Below are 15,494 nucleotides of genomic sequence, written 5' to 3'. Positions count from 1 at the left end.
AGGTTAAACCTCTATGAATCTCTCCTTTCTGACTTCAATATTTCTCGCTTTCACTTACTGAACATGGATTGTCAGTCACTACTTGAAAGGACATTTGTCTGCTCTTTTGGAGTCACGTGGCTCCATCTGCGGATCTGGAAAGCTACTTCTGAGGAAAATGTTTTTGAGATCCAGTCTGACACTTGCAGCATATTCATAAGGTGAGGAACCTGTAGGAAGGTATAGTAACACACAAAATAAATTGTCATCAAAGATAAGTAGCCTTTTCTTTAGGCAATTTGAGCCCAAACATTAGAACTGTAATTAATTCCTTCACAACGTGTAGGTATTCGTTTAGCCGTCCTCTTTTGTTGTTGCTTGAGAAACCGTTACTTCTTCCAGCCACCTCAGTTCTTTCATTTTCAGGTTAACAAATATTTGCTCCACTTGGATGCTTTCTACCAACCTCTTGACATTTTGCTTGAATGGTTTTCCTAATGACTTTCATTCTTCCCTTCTGTGCCTATCTGACATTGCCGTTTCATGTATTGATTTTTTTTGTGGGGCTTTTTTTAATACAATAGATACCTTTTGCAAAACTTAAGTATTTTGATTTCTTCTGTGCTCAATTTTCCACTGCTGATTAATGTGGTAGGTTATTCTAGAGTCACCAGGCAGGTTCAAAACGTTCACTCAGAGGTTATTTTGAGCTTATAAAAAGATATCTAGTGAGAAAAGGATTTTCATTTCGCTTTTTCACTATTAAAGATCTTTTAGGATCATTATTCATTTACATTTGACATGGGTGTAGCGCTAGTGTTCATTCTAATAGTCTGTATGTGGTATTCCCATTTATGTCCCTACATTTAATATGCAATCTTTTGCCGTGACACACCAGCATACGCTTAAGCATTTCTTGACGTCTTTCCTTACTAACTTAGCCGCTTATCAATTGAATACCTTCTTTAAGATCTAAACTTGTGAAGTTGCACTATAATAGTGCCGCGTTATAACACAGTTCATTTAACATACAATGCAGTAATTTTACCAAATGGCTTGGGTTACTGTTTAATCAACTTCACATGCATTTTAGAACTGGCCCCAGTCTTTTTATATGTCATATAAGGTTAATTTTTTTTTTGAAAACCTTTATTTGCATCAATAGGATAGACATGCGTGGGCCCACAACCAATCCGGCCGGCCACAATTCAAAAAATGATCAAGAGTCAAAATAAGCAACACAAGGCCAGCTGGCAGGCAGGCAAACATATTTAACCCCTTCGACGCTCATGACGAGCTGGGCTCGTCATGAGGTAGCCTCCTCGCACGCTCATGACGAGCCCAGCTCGTCATGTAAAGTGCGCTTTCGCAAAATCCAGCGTACGGGGGGAAATCATGCCGCACGCATGCGGTTAAAACAGTGCTAACAAGCATTTACAATGCAATGGTTTTGCCTTTGTTAAAGTTAGAGCTATTGGCATTGCTCTTGACATTATTTTTATTAATGTTTTTATTAACATAAATAAATGGCATTGTCATTTACAATGCCACTAGCTTTATCTCCAGCAAATGACACACACAGAGCCCCCCCCACACAGAGCCCCCCACACACACACACCCACACAGAGCCCCCCACACACACAGCCACACAGAGCCCCCCACACACACAGCCACACAAAGCCCCTCACACACAGAGCCACACAAAGCTTCCTACACACACAGCCACACAAAGCTTCCCACACACACAGCCACACGGAGCCCTCCACACACACCCACACAGCACAAGCAGGCAACAGGGGCACACGGAGGCACAAGCAGGCAACAGGGGCACACGGAGGCACAAGCAGGCAACAGGGGCACACAGAGGCACAAGCAGGCAACAGGGGCACACAGAGGCACAAGCAGGCAACAGGGGCACACAGAGGCACAAGCAGGCAACAGGGGCACACAGAGGCACAAGCAGGCAACAGGGGCACACAGAGGCACAAGCAGGCAACAGGGGCACACAGAGGCGCAACAGGGGCACACGGAGGCACAAGCAGAGTCCATAAAAAAAACGGCTTTTATTTTGAATGTGGTACTAGGCCTTATGGGTGTGCACTAATTTCGCTTCCAGCACTGACATTCATTACCTCTTTCACCAGTTGTTACTCACTCTATACGCCAAAATATTGTTGATTCTGTCTTATTAGCTCAAACCTGGAAATTCTCCATGCTGTCTTCCTAATTCTTTACCAATGGGTATTTACATTTTGTCTTCGCCTATTGCTTAACCACTGGAAATACAGACAACCCAATTACACAGAGACAACCACACTACACAGATGCACCCACCCCTGCACAGTACCACACAGCCCTCCCTACAGAGGCACACCACAGTGCAGACACACTAATGCAGAAACTCTATCATGCACAGACGTTCGCATGTACAGACACACAGATCCCCTTTAGACAGAAGTACATACTCCCAGTAGGCTGACACACACACACACTCACCTTGAAGACAAAGATACCCAGATTTCAAAGCACACACATACCCTGCTGCACATGCATACACGCACCCCTGAAGTATACTTTCAAATGTCAATACTGGGCATTTATACACATACCCTGCTAGAAAGCCAAGGCAGGATGTAGTAGCCAAAGACAGACGTTTTCACATTCTCAAATACAGTGCGACACTGGAGTGGTCCACATCGCTCTCCGACTCTGAAACTCGAAGCTGGTTGCCCAGTTCCAACATCGGCAGCTCTTGTCGGTAAGCCACATCGTCTCCAACTGAATAGTTTGGCATCATTTTCAAACAATATACCAAAGAGGAAGGGTGGATGTTGGGATACAAACCTAGAGTACGTGGAGCTGCGCGCCGCAAGTGCTTGAAGAATGTAGGTTCGGTGTGGAAATATTTCCTCGGAGAGTTTGTGGGCCTTGGTCCAGCAGTCCTTGTCTAACAGCACCAAGACCTGCTCTGAAGCGACGGAAAGCAATGTTTTAAACATGCGTTCCAAAGCAGGAAATGGCGGCCACCAGTGAAAGGCTGAGAGCCCTCGGCTCGTCCACTAGAGCGGGTGGGCCCTCTCAGCTGCAGCGAGCAGACAGTTCATGGGAACCACTAAGCGTGCAGGCCCCGCATTCCGCGATTGTCATATGTGCCGGCACCAGGCCCGCGGAGAGGCAGGGGAGGGACAGGGCGGAAGTAATGAATGCTCCCGGGCTTAACCACTGAACGGCAAGTATATGGAAAACAGGAGCTGTAATTAACACACCAGGTACTCGGGAAAGGTGTCAGGGTTTTGTCCGAGCGGCGTAAATTAACAGGACATAAATTCATTTCCGCCTCTGGAACGTGGCATCCGCCGTTCACGCGCATTTGAAGGATGCGTGTCTACTCGGTCTAACTGACCCTCGGCTTTCCCCTTTTAGCTTCTTCCGGACCGAGCCTGCAATTTCCGGAAACTTTCTTTCTTTTTTGCCTGCCTGGCTCTCGTGGAAAGAGAGCAAGCGCCCCTGCTGCGTAGGAATGTTTACATGTAGGAGGAGTCGCCCTCGAACGCCTTTGTCCCAGAAAGGATAGAAGGTATGGGGCAGGGTCAGTAACCGTGCATGAACATGCGCCCCTTGGTCGGGGAGGTTTCGCCTCACAGAAGATACGTCTCGTTTCTGTGTAAGAGGCTGCCGTAAAAGTGGACTGCCCTTGAATGAGAGGGGGGGGGGCGTTGCTGACAGTGACATCCAAGGATGGAGAGGTCATGAGACATCCTTGTCATGTCCATGGTCAGTTGAGCTCTGTCTCACAGACCATGAACCTACTTTATTAAACTTTTACCATGACCAAAGAAAGGCTACGTAGAGTTTTATCCCAGGAACTTGCAGTCTAAAGAGTTTTAAACAAAGGACACATTTAGGATAATATTAAACCTGTTTAACCTGATGGAAGAAGTAGTAATGCAGGCCCCGTATGTTAGAGGAAGGTACTGGTGTCTGGTGTTACTGTCGGAGGACAGGCCAGTAGAGCTGGGACAGACAGCGCAGCAGTGGCATGCCAGACTGGCTGAGCCTCGGGTGCCACTGACGCTGGTCATTAACTGCGTCAGCCCGTGCCTGAGGTGCATCATCAGAGCTGTGTGAATAATAACAGCAGGCAGCCCTGTGCTTGAGGTGCATCATCAGAGCTGTGTGAATAATAACTGTGTCAGCCCATGCCTGTGGTGCATCATCAGAGCTGTGTGAATAATAACAGTGTGTCTGGATGCCCCCATGGCCCCCCGGGGACTGGTTACCCATGCACGGGGAGGAGTGCAGCTTGCCCAGCACCCGCTTCCCCAGCTTCTGGGCTGCCATCGGATGGAGGGGACAGTGAAGTGACGCGCCTCTGTTCTTCCGGTGCTAGTTCTCGAGGTGCCTGTCCGGGCTTTAATCCAGTGCAGATGCCCGGTACTTTATGAACTGTTGGATATTGCTGTGGAAGGAGCACAGCTGAGTGCAAGGGCTAGATGAGGGCAGTCCGGTGAGGAGGGCGGCGTCCAATAAATAGTCCGGGTGTAGTTATAGTTAGGTTAAAGGTACTGTGTACTGAAGGTGTAGCCTGAATACCACGCAATCACTCTATGTCGTCATAGAGTCCTGCTCGTGAAGACGCTATGAGTGTGCGCCCAAGTTTACTCCTCTGACCCTCCCTAGCCCGCTGCTCTATCCCAGAGCTCTGTTCAGCACTCTCATTGTGGTCTGTTCCGCAGCCTGTATTTATAAAGCCCACAGGCTGGAGCGACAGGAGGCGGCGCCACTGGGTCACAGCGCGATCCTGCTGTGGACTCAGCTCAGCTGCGTGTCGCATTTTAGGACACCTAGTTTCATGAGAAAACGGTGAAATAAATAGATAACGAGGAAAATATTGTCAATATTAGGAAATGCAATGGGGGGTCTGGCGTACCTGTCAAATAACGTGGAAATTATGAGAAACGGGGGGAGGGCGAATGAAAAGAAGACCCTTTCGACCACAATTAGAATATCTATAACGACGGCCTTATCTATTCTTCAAACACGCTCGATCTAATTAATTACAACTTTTACATAGATTCCTCGCTGACATGTTTAAGCAGTCTGGCTCAGTTTCACACACCCTAGATCTTACTACTATACTCAGCACGTAGTCTCAACCTAAAGTCTCACCTAAGGATGCAGCAGACTTGATGTCAAACCCACTAGGTCGCATTGCTAGGGTGAGATCCTCAAACCTTTGAGCACAGTCACGATCTCAAGTACTTTAAGTCCTGCTCAGAGTTAGCGTATCTAATACCTTGAGGCAGTTTCAGTCTTAGCCAACTTTTGGCTTAAAACACTCAAATTGTACTTAAAAACTATCTGGGATCTCTGCATTGGACAAAGTCCTACTGTGTATTCTGGTACTCACCCAGTCCCTGGCTCGATCCCAGCTTTCTCCCTTTCAGCGTAGTGACTACTCACGATGTGCCTCCTACAAGCGTGTCAACTCGAGTAGGGCAGTCCAGGATTGCGTCAGAGTTATGGGGAGGGAGCGGGGTTTCCATTGTGTCCTGCAGCAATAACCACTCTATCTGGCGTTAGGGGAGGGGTCACATTCAGAGGTGCGCATTTACGATATCCTAGCAATGCGCTCCCACCTCCTGGTGTTAGAAAACCAAGGTCACAAGCGACAAAATACATTACTTTTTGTATAGAATGTCGAAAGTACAGGAAAGCAAAAGAATAGTGTACATACACGTTTACAAGAAGAAAGAAATACTGAAAGACGTGCTAAAATATTATGCATGAATTCAAAATAAATACAGAGATGCGTTCCGACTAGCACATATTATATCTGACTCGTTGATCTCCAATATATCAAATAAACGAAAAACAATCTGAAATGCCAGCCTAAACAAGGGTCTACAGCCAGTGTTACCGACTGCACGTGAGTGTATTTCCCATCAGCGAAAGGGATGCAGTTGGGCATCTGCTCCTACGGTCTCATGGACATACCGCATTCTCTGACTGACGGAGAAATGGTCCAGTTGTTGGAAGGAAAAGAAAGCACTGAAAATGACATAAAGAACTCCGCTGTCGGAAAAAGTGCTTAAAGAGGAGGTCAAATTAAACGGGCGCGAATATCTCTGCCTTTAAAACAATAATTTACTGAACATGTGGTGCGCGTTCGAGGTGGCTTGGTGGTGGTAAGTCACAGCCGACCGCCACGGAAATAACACCTTTCCATGCCATTGACAACAAGCGGGAGGGGGCGGGAAAGGGGGGTGGAGAGACGCAGAAGTGCCGGCAATGCCGGACCAGATTCGGGGGCGTTCCCGGCTTTCGGCTGACGTCGCGTGACGTCGGCAAAAGCCAAAGAATCTCGGGAACGCCCCCGAATCTGGTCCGGCATTGACGGACAGGCCCCTCGTCCAATGGCTAGGCTCCATTTATGGAGCCAGCCAATGAATGACGAGGGCCGACCCAAACCCACACTACAGTTCTCATTAGGTTTTCGCCTGCGCGAAAAAGATGCGCAGAGCGCATCTTTTCGCCAGGCAAAACCTAAAAAGGACAAGCGACATTAACGGCACAATACCAGGATCAATGAGGTCCATTTTATAATAAGGGGACAAGGCTCATGGCAGACTCATAAAATACGTGAAAAACCAATAAACAGAAATACACCCACGCCAAAATGGGAAGGGGGGGGGGGGAAGGAGGATGTGAAAACGCAAGTCGATCGTAGCACAAAACAAACGCAAAATATAGTAGATGAGCATACAAGTACTACCAGCATCTCAAGCCCCCCACCCAATAACACGCTAACAAAGGCGAGGGGAGCGGATAAACCGCACGATCGAAACCTACTCGCCATACGAGCAAGGGGGGGGGGGGAGGGAAGGGGAGGGGGGAGGGAAAGGGGGAAAAATAGGGGGGAAACAGAGGGGAGGAAAGCAATAAGGACAAGAACAGGGAAAGGGGAAGAAGGAGGAACAAAAAGAAATTTTTTTTAAAGGAGAAACACAATCGTGCAAGTTGGGCGCTACCCCGGGCCAGGCATCCCGCGGATAACAAAACAGAAGAAAGTAGAGAGCTGGCGAGAAGAGGGTATGGCAGTCGCGACGGAGCAGCGAAACTGACAAAAGTGGCATAGCAACAGACCCCAACCCACTCATGCCAGAGAAGCGAGGACAGAAGCGGCACCGCTATATAGGGATAGAAAAGGGCCATAGAACCAAAAAAGAAACATCTGAAAGACCCCGCCCACCCGTCCCACCCCGCACCCCTGCAGAAGGCTACGGCCTACCCTCCAAACAGCGTGCCTGTCGCCCTAATCCGAAACCCGAAATATAGTAAGAAAGAAAGTAGAATAAGGAGACAAAAAGAAGGAGGAGAGGGAATATGAAACAAAAATAAGATGTGAGGGAGGAGCCAAAGGATGTGAACAAACACACTCGGCTACGACCCTCCCCCGACCAGCAAATGAATAATTATCAAATCAGTACTACACCTTCACATACAGCAAAAACCCGCAGGGGGGGGGGAGGGGGAAATGTTAACATTTCACAATGTCGAGAGTACAAGCATCAGTGCAACGAACAGGTAAACCAGCAGTCTATCAGTGTCGTGCAACTTACCCCCAGCCCTTCCTAACCACGAAACCAACCCAATAAAGGATAACATGGAGCGGACCACTCAGCACAGAATAATCATAATGTTGACCAGGGTTACGGCAGTGATGTAGGTTAGGGAGAGCCACCATACTAATGGAATACAAAAAGTCAAGGAAGCAAGTCAATTGTAGCAGCAACGACAGGGCAGGCAAAAGCAAGCCGGAGTCCAATTTTGTAGTTCGACAATGAAAAGGTACCCCTCCAGGACAAAAGCTCGAATCCATCGAAGCGGGAGCAAACAGCGGTCCATCATAATTCCCAGTTGTCCGGGAAGGAGCAGATCTCCGCGTCGTGTGCAAGTCCTCAAAGTCCGGGCGGTGAAAAAGCGGAGGTTCAAAAGCCATCGGCCCATCAAGCGGCCGAAGAACAACGGCAGCAACTCCTGGCGCAGCCGAAGGGGGCGAAGCAATGGAGGCATCAGGACGATAGGGGTGCATGAAAGAGTGGCGACCCAAAATGGCGGCGGGCCGCATGGGGTCGGTAGAAGCACCGGGGGCCAAGACAGCGTACAAGGACATCAAGGCGTCCAGGACATCTCCGAGCGTGGGCGCTCGAGCACACGTCCAGGCCTCCGCGCAATCCGGCCAGCAAGGTTCGTCGGTGCAGAGCGGATCACCCCCCACGTTGTTGGTAGCCATTTTGTGAGTTTCGCCGCCCCGCACTCCGCCGTGGGCCCCCAAACAGTTCCCAAATGTAGGACTTTACAGACCTCCGGAGGTTCCCAACAACGGCCTCACCGGCACAGAACGGGCAGGCGCTCGATGGGGGGGGGGGCCCCTCCGAACAGTGGCGGGCCCCACAAGCGAGAGCTAGGCGCGGGGTCCAGGGCTGCCGGACAGAACAAAGGCGAAGGGACCCCTTCACACAGTCAGCCCCCAGCACATCTCGTCCCCCTCCAGCCGCACGGTCCACAAATCGGGGCCGGGTCAGGATCGCCGGGGCATACACTCAACGGCTCCCACCAGTGGCTCACTCTCGCGGCCGGGGCCGGCAATCTCAGCACCGCCGGACGGGTCCCACAGGCGAGGTCCCGGTCTCGAGCACCCGGAGGCCCTAATCCAACCGAGGGCACAACCGCGGACCCACAGCACGCAGGAGCCTCCGGACCAGACGGTGAGTAAGAGTGGGTCGTTAAATTCCAAAATCTGTAGTGAAGTATCGTCGCAGTACAGGATATGTTGCAGGATATTCGAGGTTGGCCGGAGGGCCGACGGAGCCGAGCTAAAAGGCGGCCATCACGCTCTCGAGCTAGGCTCCTCCCCTAAGGTTCATTTGTAAACATCACACACAACAGCTATGTTGTCTTAAACAGTAATTTCTTGAAAATGCATATTTTTTTAAATCATTTTAAACATTAGGGTTGCTTTTGAAAGATTGCAGTCCTTTGCTAGAATAGGATAGTTTTGGCTCAGAGTTTAACTCCACTAATACCCTTATTATATTAACAGGGTACATACACATAGTATGTATAGTTTTTCATTTGCTTATTCATTGCAATTATATTCAGAATTATTGCAGTATAAGAAACAAATCTCCCTTCATTGCTTAGCAGCTGTCAAACACATTACATAAAATCATTTCAGATTCTGAAACTATACGCCTACCCTATGAGGAAGGAGAACTTTTGGACTACTTGGATGCGGAAGAACTGCCTCCTATTTTGGTGGACCTCCTCGAAAAATCTCAGGTGATTTATTTTGAAAGTACGCCTTCATTATATTTTGATTTCTGGGGACGGAATTGAAATGACATCAGAATATATATTGTGATAAAATGTAAATTGTAACGCCGCCCCGTGAAATGGAATACTTATTTTGATGCTCAAACAAATTTGTGCTATTTACATTTTTTTTTCAATTCTCAAACAGGTCAATATTTTTCATTGTGGTTGCGTCATAGCAGAGATCCGTGATTACAGGCAGTCTGGTAACCTAAAATCTCCGACATACCAAAGCCGGCATATTCTTTTGCGCCCAACAATGCAGGTAAAATGTGCTGTAAAGCAACAAATGACGTTAAAGGATTGAACAATAAATATAAAGGTGTGGGAGTGTAGTGTATTCGTTTTAAATGTGTTTCTATAACCACAATGAAAAAATAACCATAAGTGTAAAGGAAATATATGTGAAGAAGAAATGGGGGACCCGTCAGCCTCAGCCCATTACCTCCTCAACAGCCCCTCAACTCCTTCCTCCTTACCTCTTAGCCAAATTACAATATTACATATTTTTAAAATTGCTCTTGGCTGCGGTTATGAAGGCATTTGCAAATGGCCAGATTTAGCAATTCGACCATTTGCGAATGCAAAATAGGTTCATACATGTGGCCCAAAGACATCTAAGTATTCAATCTCTAGTCTTGCCCTCAGAGTCTCTGCATCAATAAACAACCCTTCAGTACATTATTTGTCCTATTTTTTAAGCTACCCCAATTATTTCTGATAGTCATAAATCTTCCATAAATTGGCTCCGGCAGACTATTGTTGCGCCTTCTATTGGAAGAATAGCCCTGGGCTTGTAACAGTGAATTATATGTTCGAGGTATATGCGCCGCAGAATTCATACTTTTGCATAGATCGCCATCTGGTGTTGGGCTCGGATGCTTGCACCTTGTTGCCATGCAGACTTGCAGACAAAGCCCCAGACTTGTCTATTAGGACAAAGAAGTTCACCTCATGGTAATAGACGTGTATCCCTGTCCTGTGTGCTCAGCTGCAGTGGTATCTGGATCCTTGGCAGCAATTTGTGTTCAGGGGCAAAGACTGATCATGCATGTGCTCCATGAGCTAGGCCTGTCTCGAACTGTGTTCTAGTTCAAACCAAAAGGTGTGCCCAATGCGCTATCCTCATAGAGTTTAAGGGCCTCTGCCCTTCCCTAGAGCTAAGTAGCATGAGCATAGTGGTGGCAGACTACCATTCTGTACTCGATTGAAATTTTGTTGCTCTGTGGTCAGCCCGCCTTTGGCCTATCTTAGGAAGGAGGGAGGGCTGGAAAAGTGTGCGTTACACTGGCACTGTAATATATGTGTGCCCTTGGCAGCAGTGCTTGAAAGCCTGCACACATCTGCACATGGTATGCTTCTATGCTTGTGTGCCTGGGGCAGCAGTACATGGAAAGCAACACATGCGTTTGTGTGCAGCACTAAAGATGCGCAAGTGCTGGTGAGTGGTACAGTGCATGGGTCTGTGGGCCCGGATTGAACCCCAGGACTGGCTGGAGGAATATGTGAAAGTAGAGAATTCCCCCAGACAGATTTGTGGATTGATGCATTCCTGAAAGCTGAATGGGACACACACTGGAGGAAGGAAGAGCCTGGATTGTCAGTATACGTCAAAGGGGCTCTGTGTCTTTGAAAGAGGTCACTGGTCATAGGGGCCTGGGCATGTCTCAGGAAGAAGATGGGGCTGATAAGGGAAACATAAAGAGTAGGGCTTGGGCTGTTTGGTGATCATTTGATTAATATTTCATGGAGGCTAACATCCAGGTGTGAACCTCTAGGCACTTCCATGGCCTGCGTTTGGGGCTGTCAAGATTGCAGACTGCCTTGCTTTGATAGACTGCTCTCTGAAGGAAAAGCACAACAGAGGAGTGGGCACTTCAAAGTGGTCCATCCCCAGAATACAAACTTCAGAGGCACTAAATCATATTTGTATCTGGAAATGTATTAAAAAAAGGGACGCTTCAGACTACCAAACTGTCAAACTGAAGCTGTACATCAGCATGGAGCTGCTCAGTTCGAGTTCTGCCAATCGTGACCAGGACTAGCGATTACGTGTTTGCCTGTCTTCCATGCTGAGTTAGCAGACACGTTCGAGAAGAATCAAGCAAGCTCGCCTGGAGCACCAGAATCTACCTGACCTGAGACCATAGGACCCTGTGAGGGTAAGGAGATCACCTGGAGGGCGTGAGGTTCAGTGGGGATCATGCAGAGTAGAACCCTGGAGCACGGTATGTGATTCAGGTTCATCGAGCCCACCGCACCGATAAGGCTGTGTGCGCTGTAGCGACCCTGGTAAGACAGTTGGGGCTCATAGGTAAGAATAAGGGTCGTCGCCCCTGGTGCCACGCTGTGACGAGAGGAGGGCTGACGCCCTGAGCAGTGTTCTGACCGGAAGAACCTGTCAACCCCTTGTGCTGCTATTAACGACCCCCGTCAAGCCAGAAGGGGCACATTGTGAAGTGAAAGGGATGTCGCTATGAGACAATGTGCAGCCGTGAAGAAGGAGAGGGCCTTGACCCACAGAAGACATACCTTGTGACCGGTGGAGCATTGTGAACGCCTCCAGACCAGACACCTGGATCCATATCTCTGCTCTTTGCTCTCCGCCCTGAAACTCTTAGCGAGAGCAAGTAAGACTGATTATAGGACCACCAGGCCTTAGAGTGAAGTTGCTCTGATTTACGTACTATAGTGCTGGGGACAAGCCATTGTTGAACTTTTAAGACTTGAACTCTCTAGCAGTACCTAGCTTAAATGGCACCTACTGTAACTGGGGAATAACAGCATATTTTAGAGTGGGAGGTGGAACTTTAGAAGGTGACCCAGGAAATGCTTGTGGGCCTGCCTTGAGAAGACTTGTATTATATATATGGTATTCTTCATTTTGCTGTTATATTTGTATACAAGTACTACCCTTTATATAAAAGCAAATCATTGTTTGGGGATTGCTGTATGTATTTTGAGTTCTGAGACTGTTCACCCTACACCTACTTCCTTTCCCAGAAGCCTTGGACTGCTTGACCTGTGAATCACTGAGAGTCAAGTGCTGAAGGGGTACTTGGCCCAGTTATTCAGAGCTCATCAAACGTCGTCCCCCGGGACATCAGGAGTAAAAGGCAACAACCACTATGGCTGGGCCTACTAGCTCCTGCTTGCCCTGTGCTCTCTGAAATGAGTTGTGAATCTGTCCATTCAATAACCTTCTTGCTCAAGAATCTTCCAGGCCTTCGCTGTACTTTTATATACATCACATGTCCTTGCAGGTGCTCGTCCTATATTGCATACCTTCTGCCTTCTCTTTCTTTTTGAAAGGCTATATGGGCTGGTTCCCAAGAAAGTGTCTAGTAACAATGACATATGAACAAGCACTTGTGCGCTCACACTGTGAAGTTTCGCTATTGAATAGATAAACATTTTGTTTATGACCAATTGGAGGGTACATCTTCTATGATGAATGTTGACTCCTTATACCAAGACGCTCCTGGAGCATCTCAGTCTTGCTTTGCTCTAGTTTCCTGGCATGACTTATTAATAGTGTATTTAGCCCTTCCTCGTGCTGAGATATATCACCTGTGTTTTGGGAAACTAGTTCTTCACTACTCCTCTCTATCCTTATCTATTCCTAAGTGCATCGAAGAGCTTTTCTAAGTGTACCCAGACCCCAGTCCAGTGCATGCCCAGGTAGCACACATGATTTCAGCAATTTACACCAGATCGTTTAAGGAGGTAATACACATAGCTGTTGGACTAGTGTCTTGAATTTCCGAAATAATACTTAATTTAAGGAGCAGGTAGGGTCCCTGAAGTAGACTCGGACAACTAAGGAATCTTAATTCGATTTTGAAAGGCAGATGGCCACGCATGTTGTTTGTAACACCTAGCATGTTTTTTGCTAGCTAGGCCAGATAAGTGTTCTAGGATATATGTGGGATTTTGATCAGAAATTTTTCATCATTACATTTTGCTTGCTGTATCCTGGCCCCTGTCATCCTTATGTTTATTGCCTGTTTTGCAATCATCCCTTACGACGGAAATGATGGGGTCTTTTGTTTCAGCGACGCGGTTACTCCCTTTATAGTAACCTTCCTTACTCGTAGCTTGTAACTCCTGGTTGGCTCTTGGTAATCAAGTGCGGAGTAGTGCACGAAATGGACAACTACTACATGAGTCATTGGCCCCACTTTAAGTTATCTTTGGAACAGTGAAAGGAGGTGTTCATTAGCTGCTGATTGGCCCATTTGTTGCCTTAGGATTCATTGGCGTAGGAATGACTAGGTGGAACATGCTACAACAGATAAAAGACATAGTATAAACTAAGAGCTACAAACTGTCCTTGCTTAACCAATGCAAAATCAGATTAAACCGATATGTTTGTTTTTTCCTTTGCAGACTTTGGTTTCTGATGTGCACTCCATAACCAGTGACAACCACAAATGGACACAGGCAAGTTCCTTCTCTTTCTATGTCGCAGCGACTGAAAGTACTTCTTTGAAATTTTAAACAAACCTTGACTTTAACAGTACAGGCAACTCTATAAATTCCACTTCAGTACTCTCATATATTTAACCGACGTTCACTCAAAACTCAGTTACTGTCGTCAAAATTTTATTTCTCCCCAAAATTCTATACTGTTTCAGAGCAATTCCCTTTTGAGATAAACAAAATGTGGTTTCAAAAGCTGGACCAACTAGTCTCATGGTTTTTATGGGCTGGACAAAGCCCAAAAAGGGCTCTCAGATTTATGACTTTTCCTAGAGATAGGGGAGGGTGATCCGTCCCTAATTTTCAAATCTATTACTGGGCGATTGTCCTGAAACAGATAGGGGAATTACTAAACAGGGAAAATTTGGGTAGTTTGGAACCATCGATCTATCATTTAATATATGGGATTGAGGTTAGGGGACTTGTTTTGCGCCATATAGATTTTGCTTATTTTAAGAGGGTCAAATTCATGGTTTTGCTTAGTGCCTACAGGGTCTGGACAGCTATTAGAAAAAAGTTTGAAATCGGGCGGCTACATTTATATTCCCCCTTTGTAGGGAATACTCTACTTCCAGAAATATTTCGAGATACATACTTTAAAAATTGGAGGGATAAAGGGGTTCAGTGTATAGGGGATCTTATATCTGATGCTGGAATAATGACCTTTGAGGCTATTTAAAGAAAGATTTGTGATCGAGAACAAGTATTTTTTCAAATATCTACAGATCAGGGACTTCCTTAGTAAAAGATCTGTTACCTGGGTGCGTCTCCCGCTACTTGATCTGATCAATGGGGGTCAATCTACAACATCTTTTATATACAAATTGGTAAATGAGAAGATGGGTGACGATTTAGCTAAGCATTTTGATAGGTGGCAAACGATTTTGCAAGCAGGGCAGGGCGAGTGTGAAGACTCCCTTCTGTTTAGTCAAACGGTGTGTATTTCTGCAAATCTACAGGTACAATGCTTTAAGACCTGGTGTAACTTATATATAACCCCGGCACATATTTACAGATGGGGGGGGGGGCTGTTTTGCGGCTCTGTCTGGCCACGGTCTGGCTTGATCCGAATTCCCTGTCGATACATGTTTGGTTTAGTAAATTATTATTTGTGTATCACTGGGAGATTTCTGTGTTTAGGAGAAGGGGAAGTAGGGCCAAGGCCAAAGGGAAAAGATCTGGGGATCTTTAACTAAATGGTTCAATAAGGATGAACTCTTAGTATGATTGGAAGTATTTCCTTTTTAATTCTATTTTTATTTTCTCTCTTTTTCCTTATCTTATATTGTGTATCCATGTCTGATGCCCTAATAAAGATTTTTATTTAAAAACTCAGTTACAAAAACAACTTTCTCTATGCTGTTGCATTTAAATGAACTATATTTCACAGCCTTGTTCTGAAAACCGTTTTTTGAGAGTGACCTGGGCAAACCTCATACCTCTCAAACAAAGTGTTTATTAAAAAAATATAGCATTCATTGCAAAAGTGTTTTGATCTTTCTTTAACTGTGCCCAGTGCTTATTTTATCTTCTCTGCAGAAAGTGAATGCTCACTCGAGAATGTGTAAAGAAGTGCTGGTTATCGTCGTGCGTCCATTATTTTCCATTTTGTTATTTTGTATCAGCCTTACTTATTTCTATATATGTGTAAACTG

At 46.5% G+C, this 15,494-nt stretch overlaps 1 protein-coding gene across 7 annotated transcripts in view; it reads left to right on the top strand.

Annotated features, from left to right (window-relative positions):
• SUPT20H (SPT20 homolog, SAGA complex component) overlaps positions 1–15,494 on the top strand; it is a 404,514-nt gene that overhangs the window by 127,696 nt on the left and 261,324 nt on the right. For all 7 annotated transcript variants that reach the window (XM_078657195.1, XM_078657196.1, XM_078657192.1 and 4 more), the window contains exons 8-10: positions 9,221–9,324; positions 9,506–9,622; positions 13,747–13,800. In XM_078657195.1, the coding sequence (XP_078513321.1) occupies positions 9,221–9,324; positions 9,506–9,622; positions 13,747–13,800 (275 nt within the window). The remainder of the gene's footprint in view (positions 1–9,220; positions 9,325–9,505; positions 9,623–13,746; positions 13,801–15,494) is intronic.

The sequence above is a fragment of the Lissotriton helveticus genome, chromosome 8 (assembly GCF_964261635.1).
Source record: "Lissotriton helveticus chromosome 8, aLisHel1.1, whole genome shotgun sequence".
Classification (NCBI taxonomy): domain Eukaryota; kingdom Metazoa; phylum Chordata; class Amphibia; order Caudata; family Salamandridae; genus Lissotriton; species Lissotriton helveticus.
Note: the sequence above shows the minus strand (reverse complement) of the source record. Positions and strands in the feature narration are given on the sequence as shown.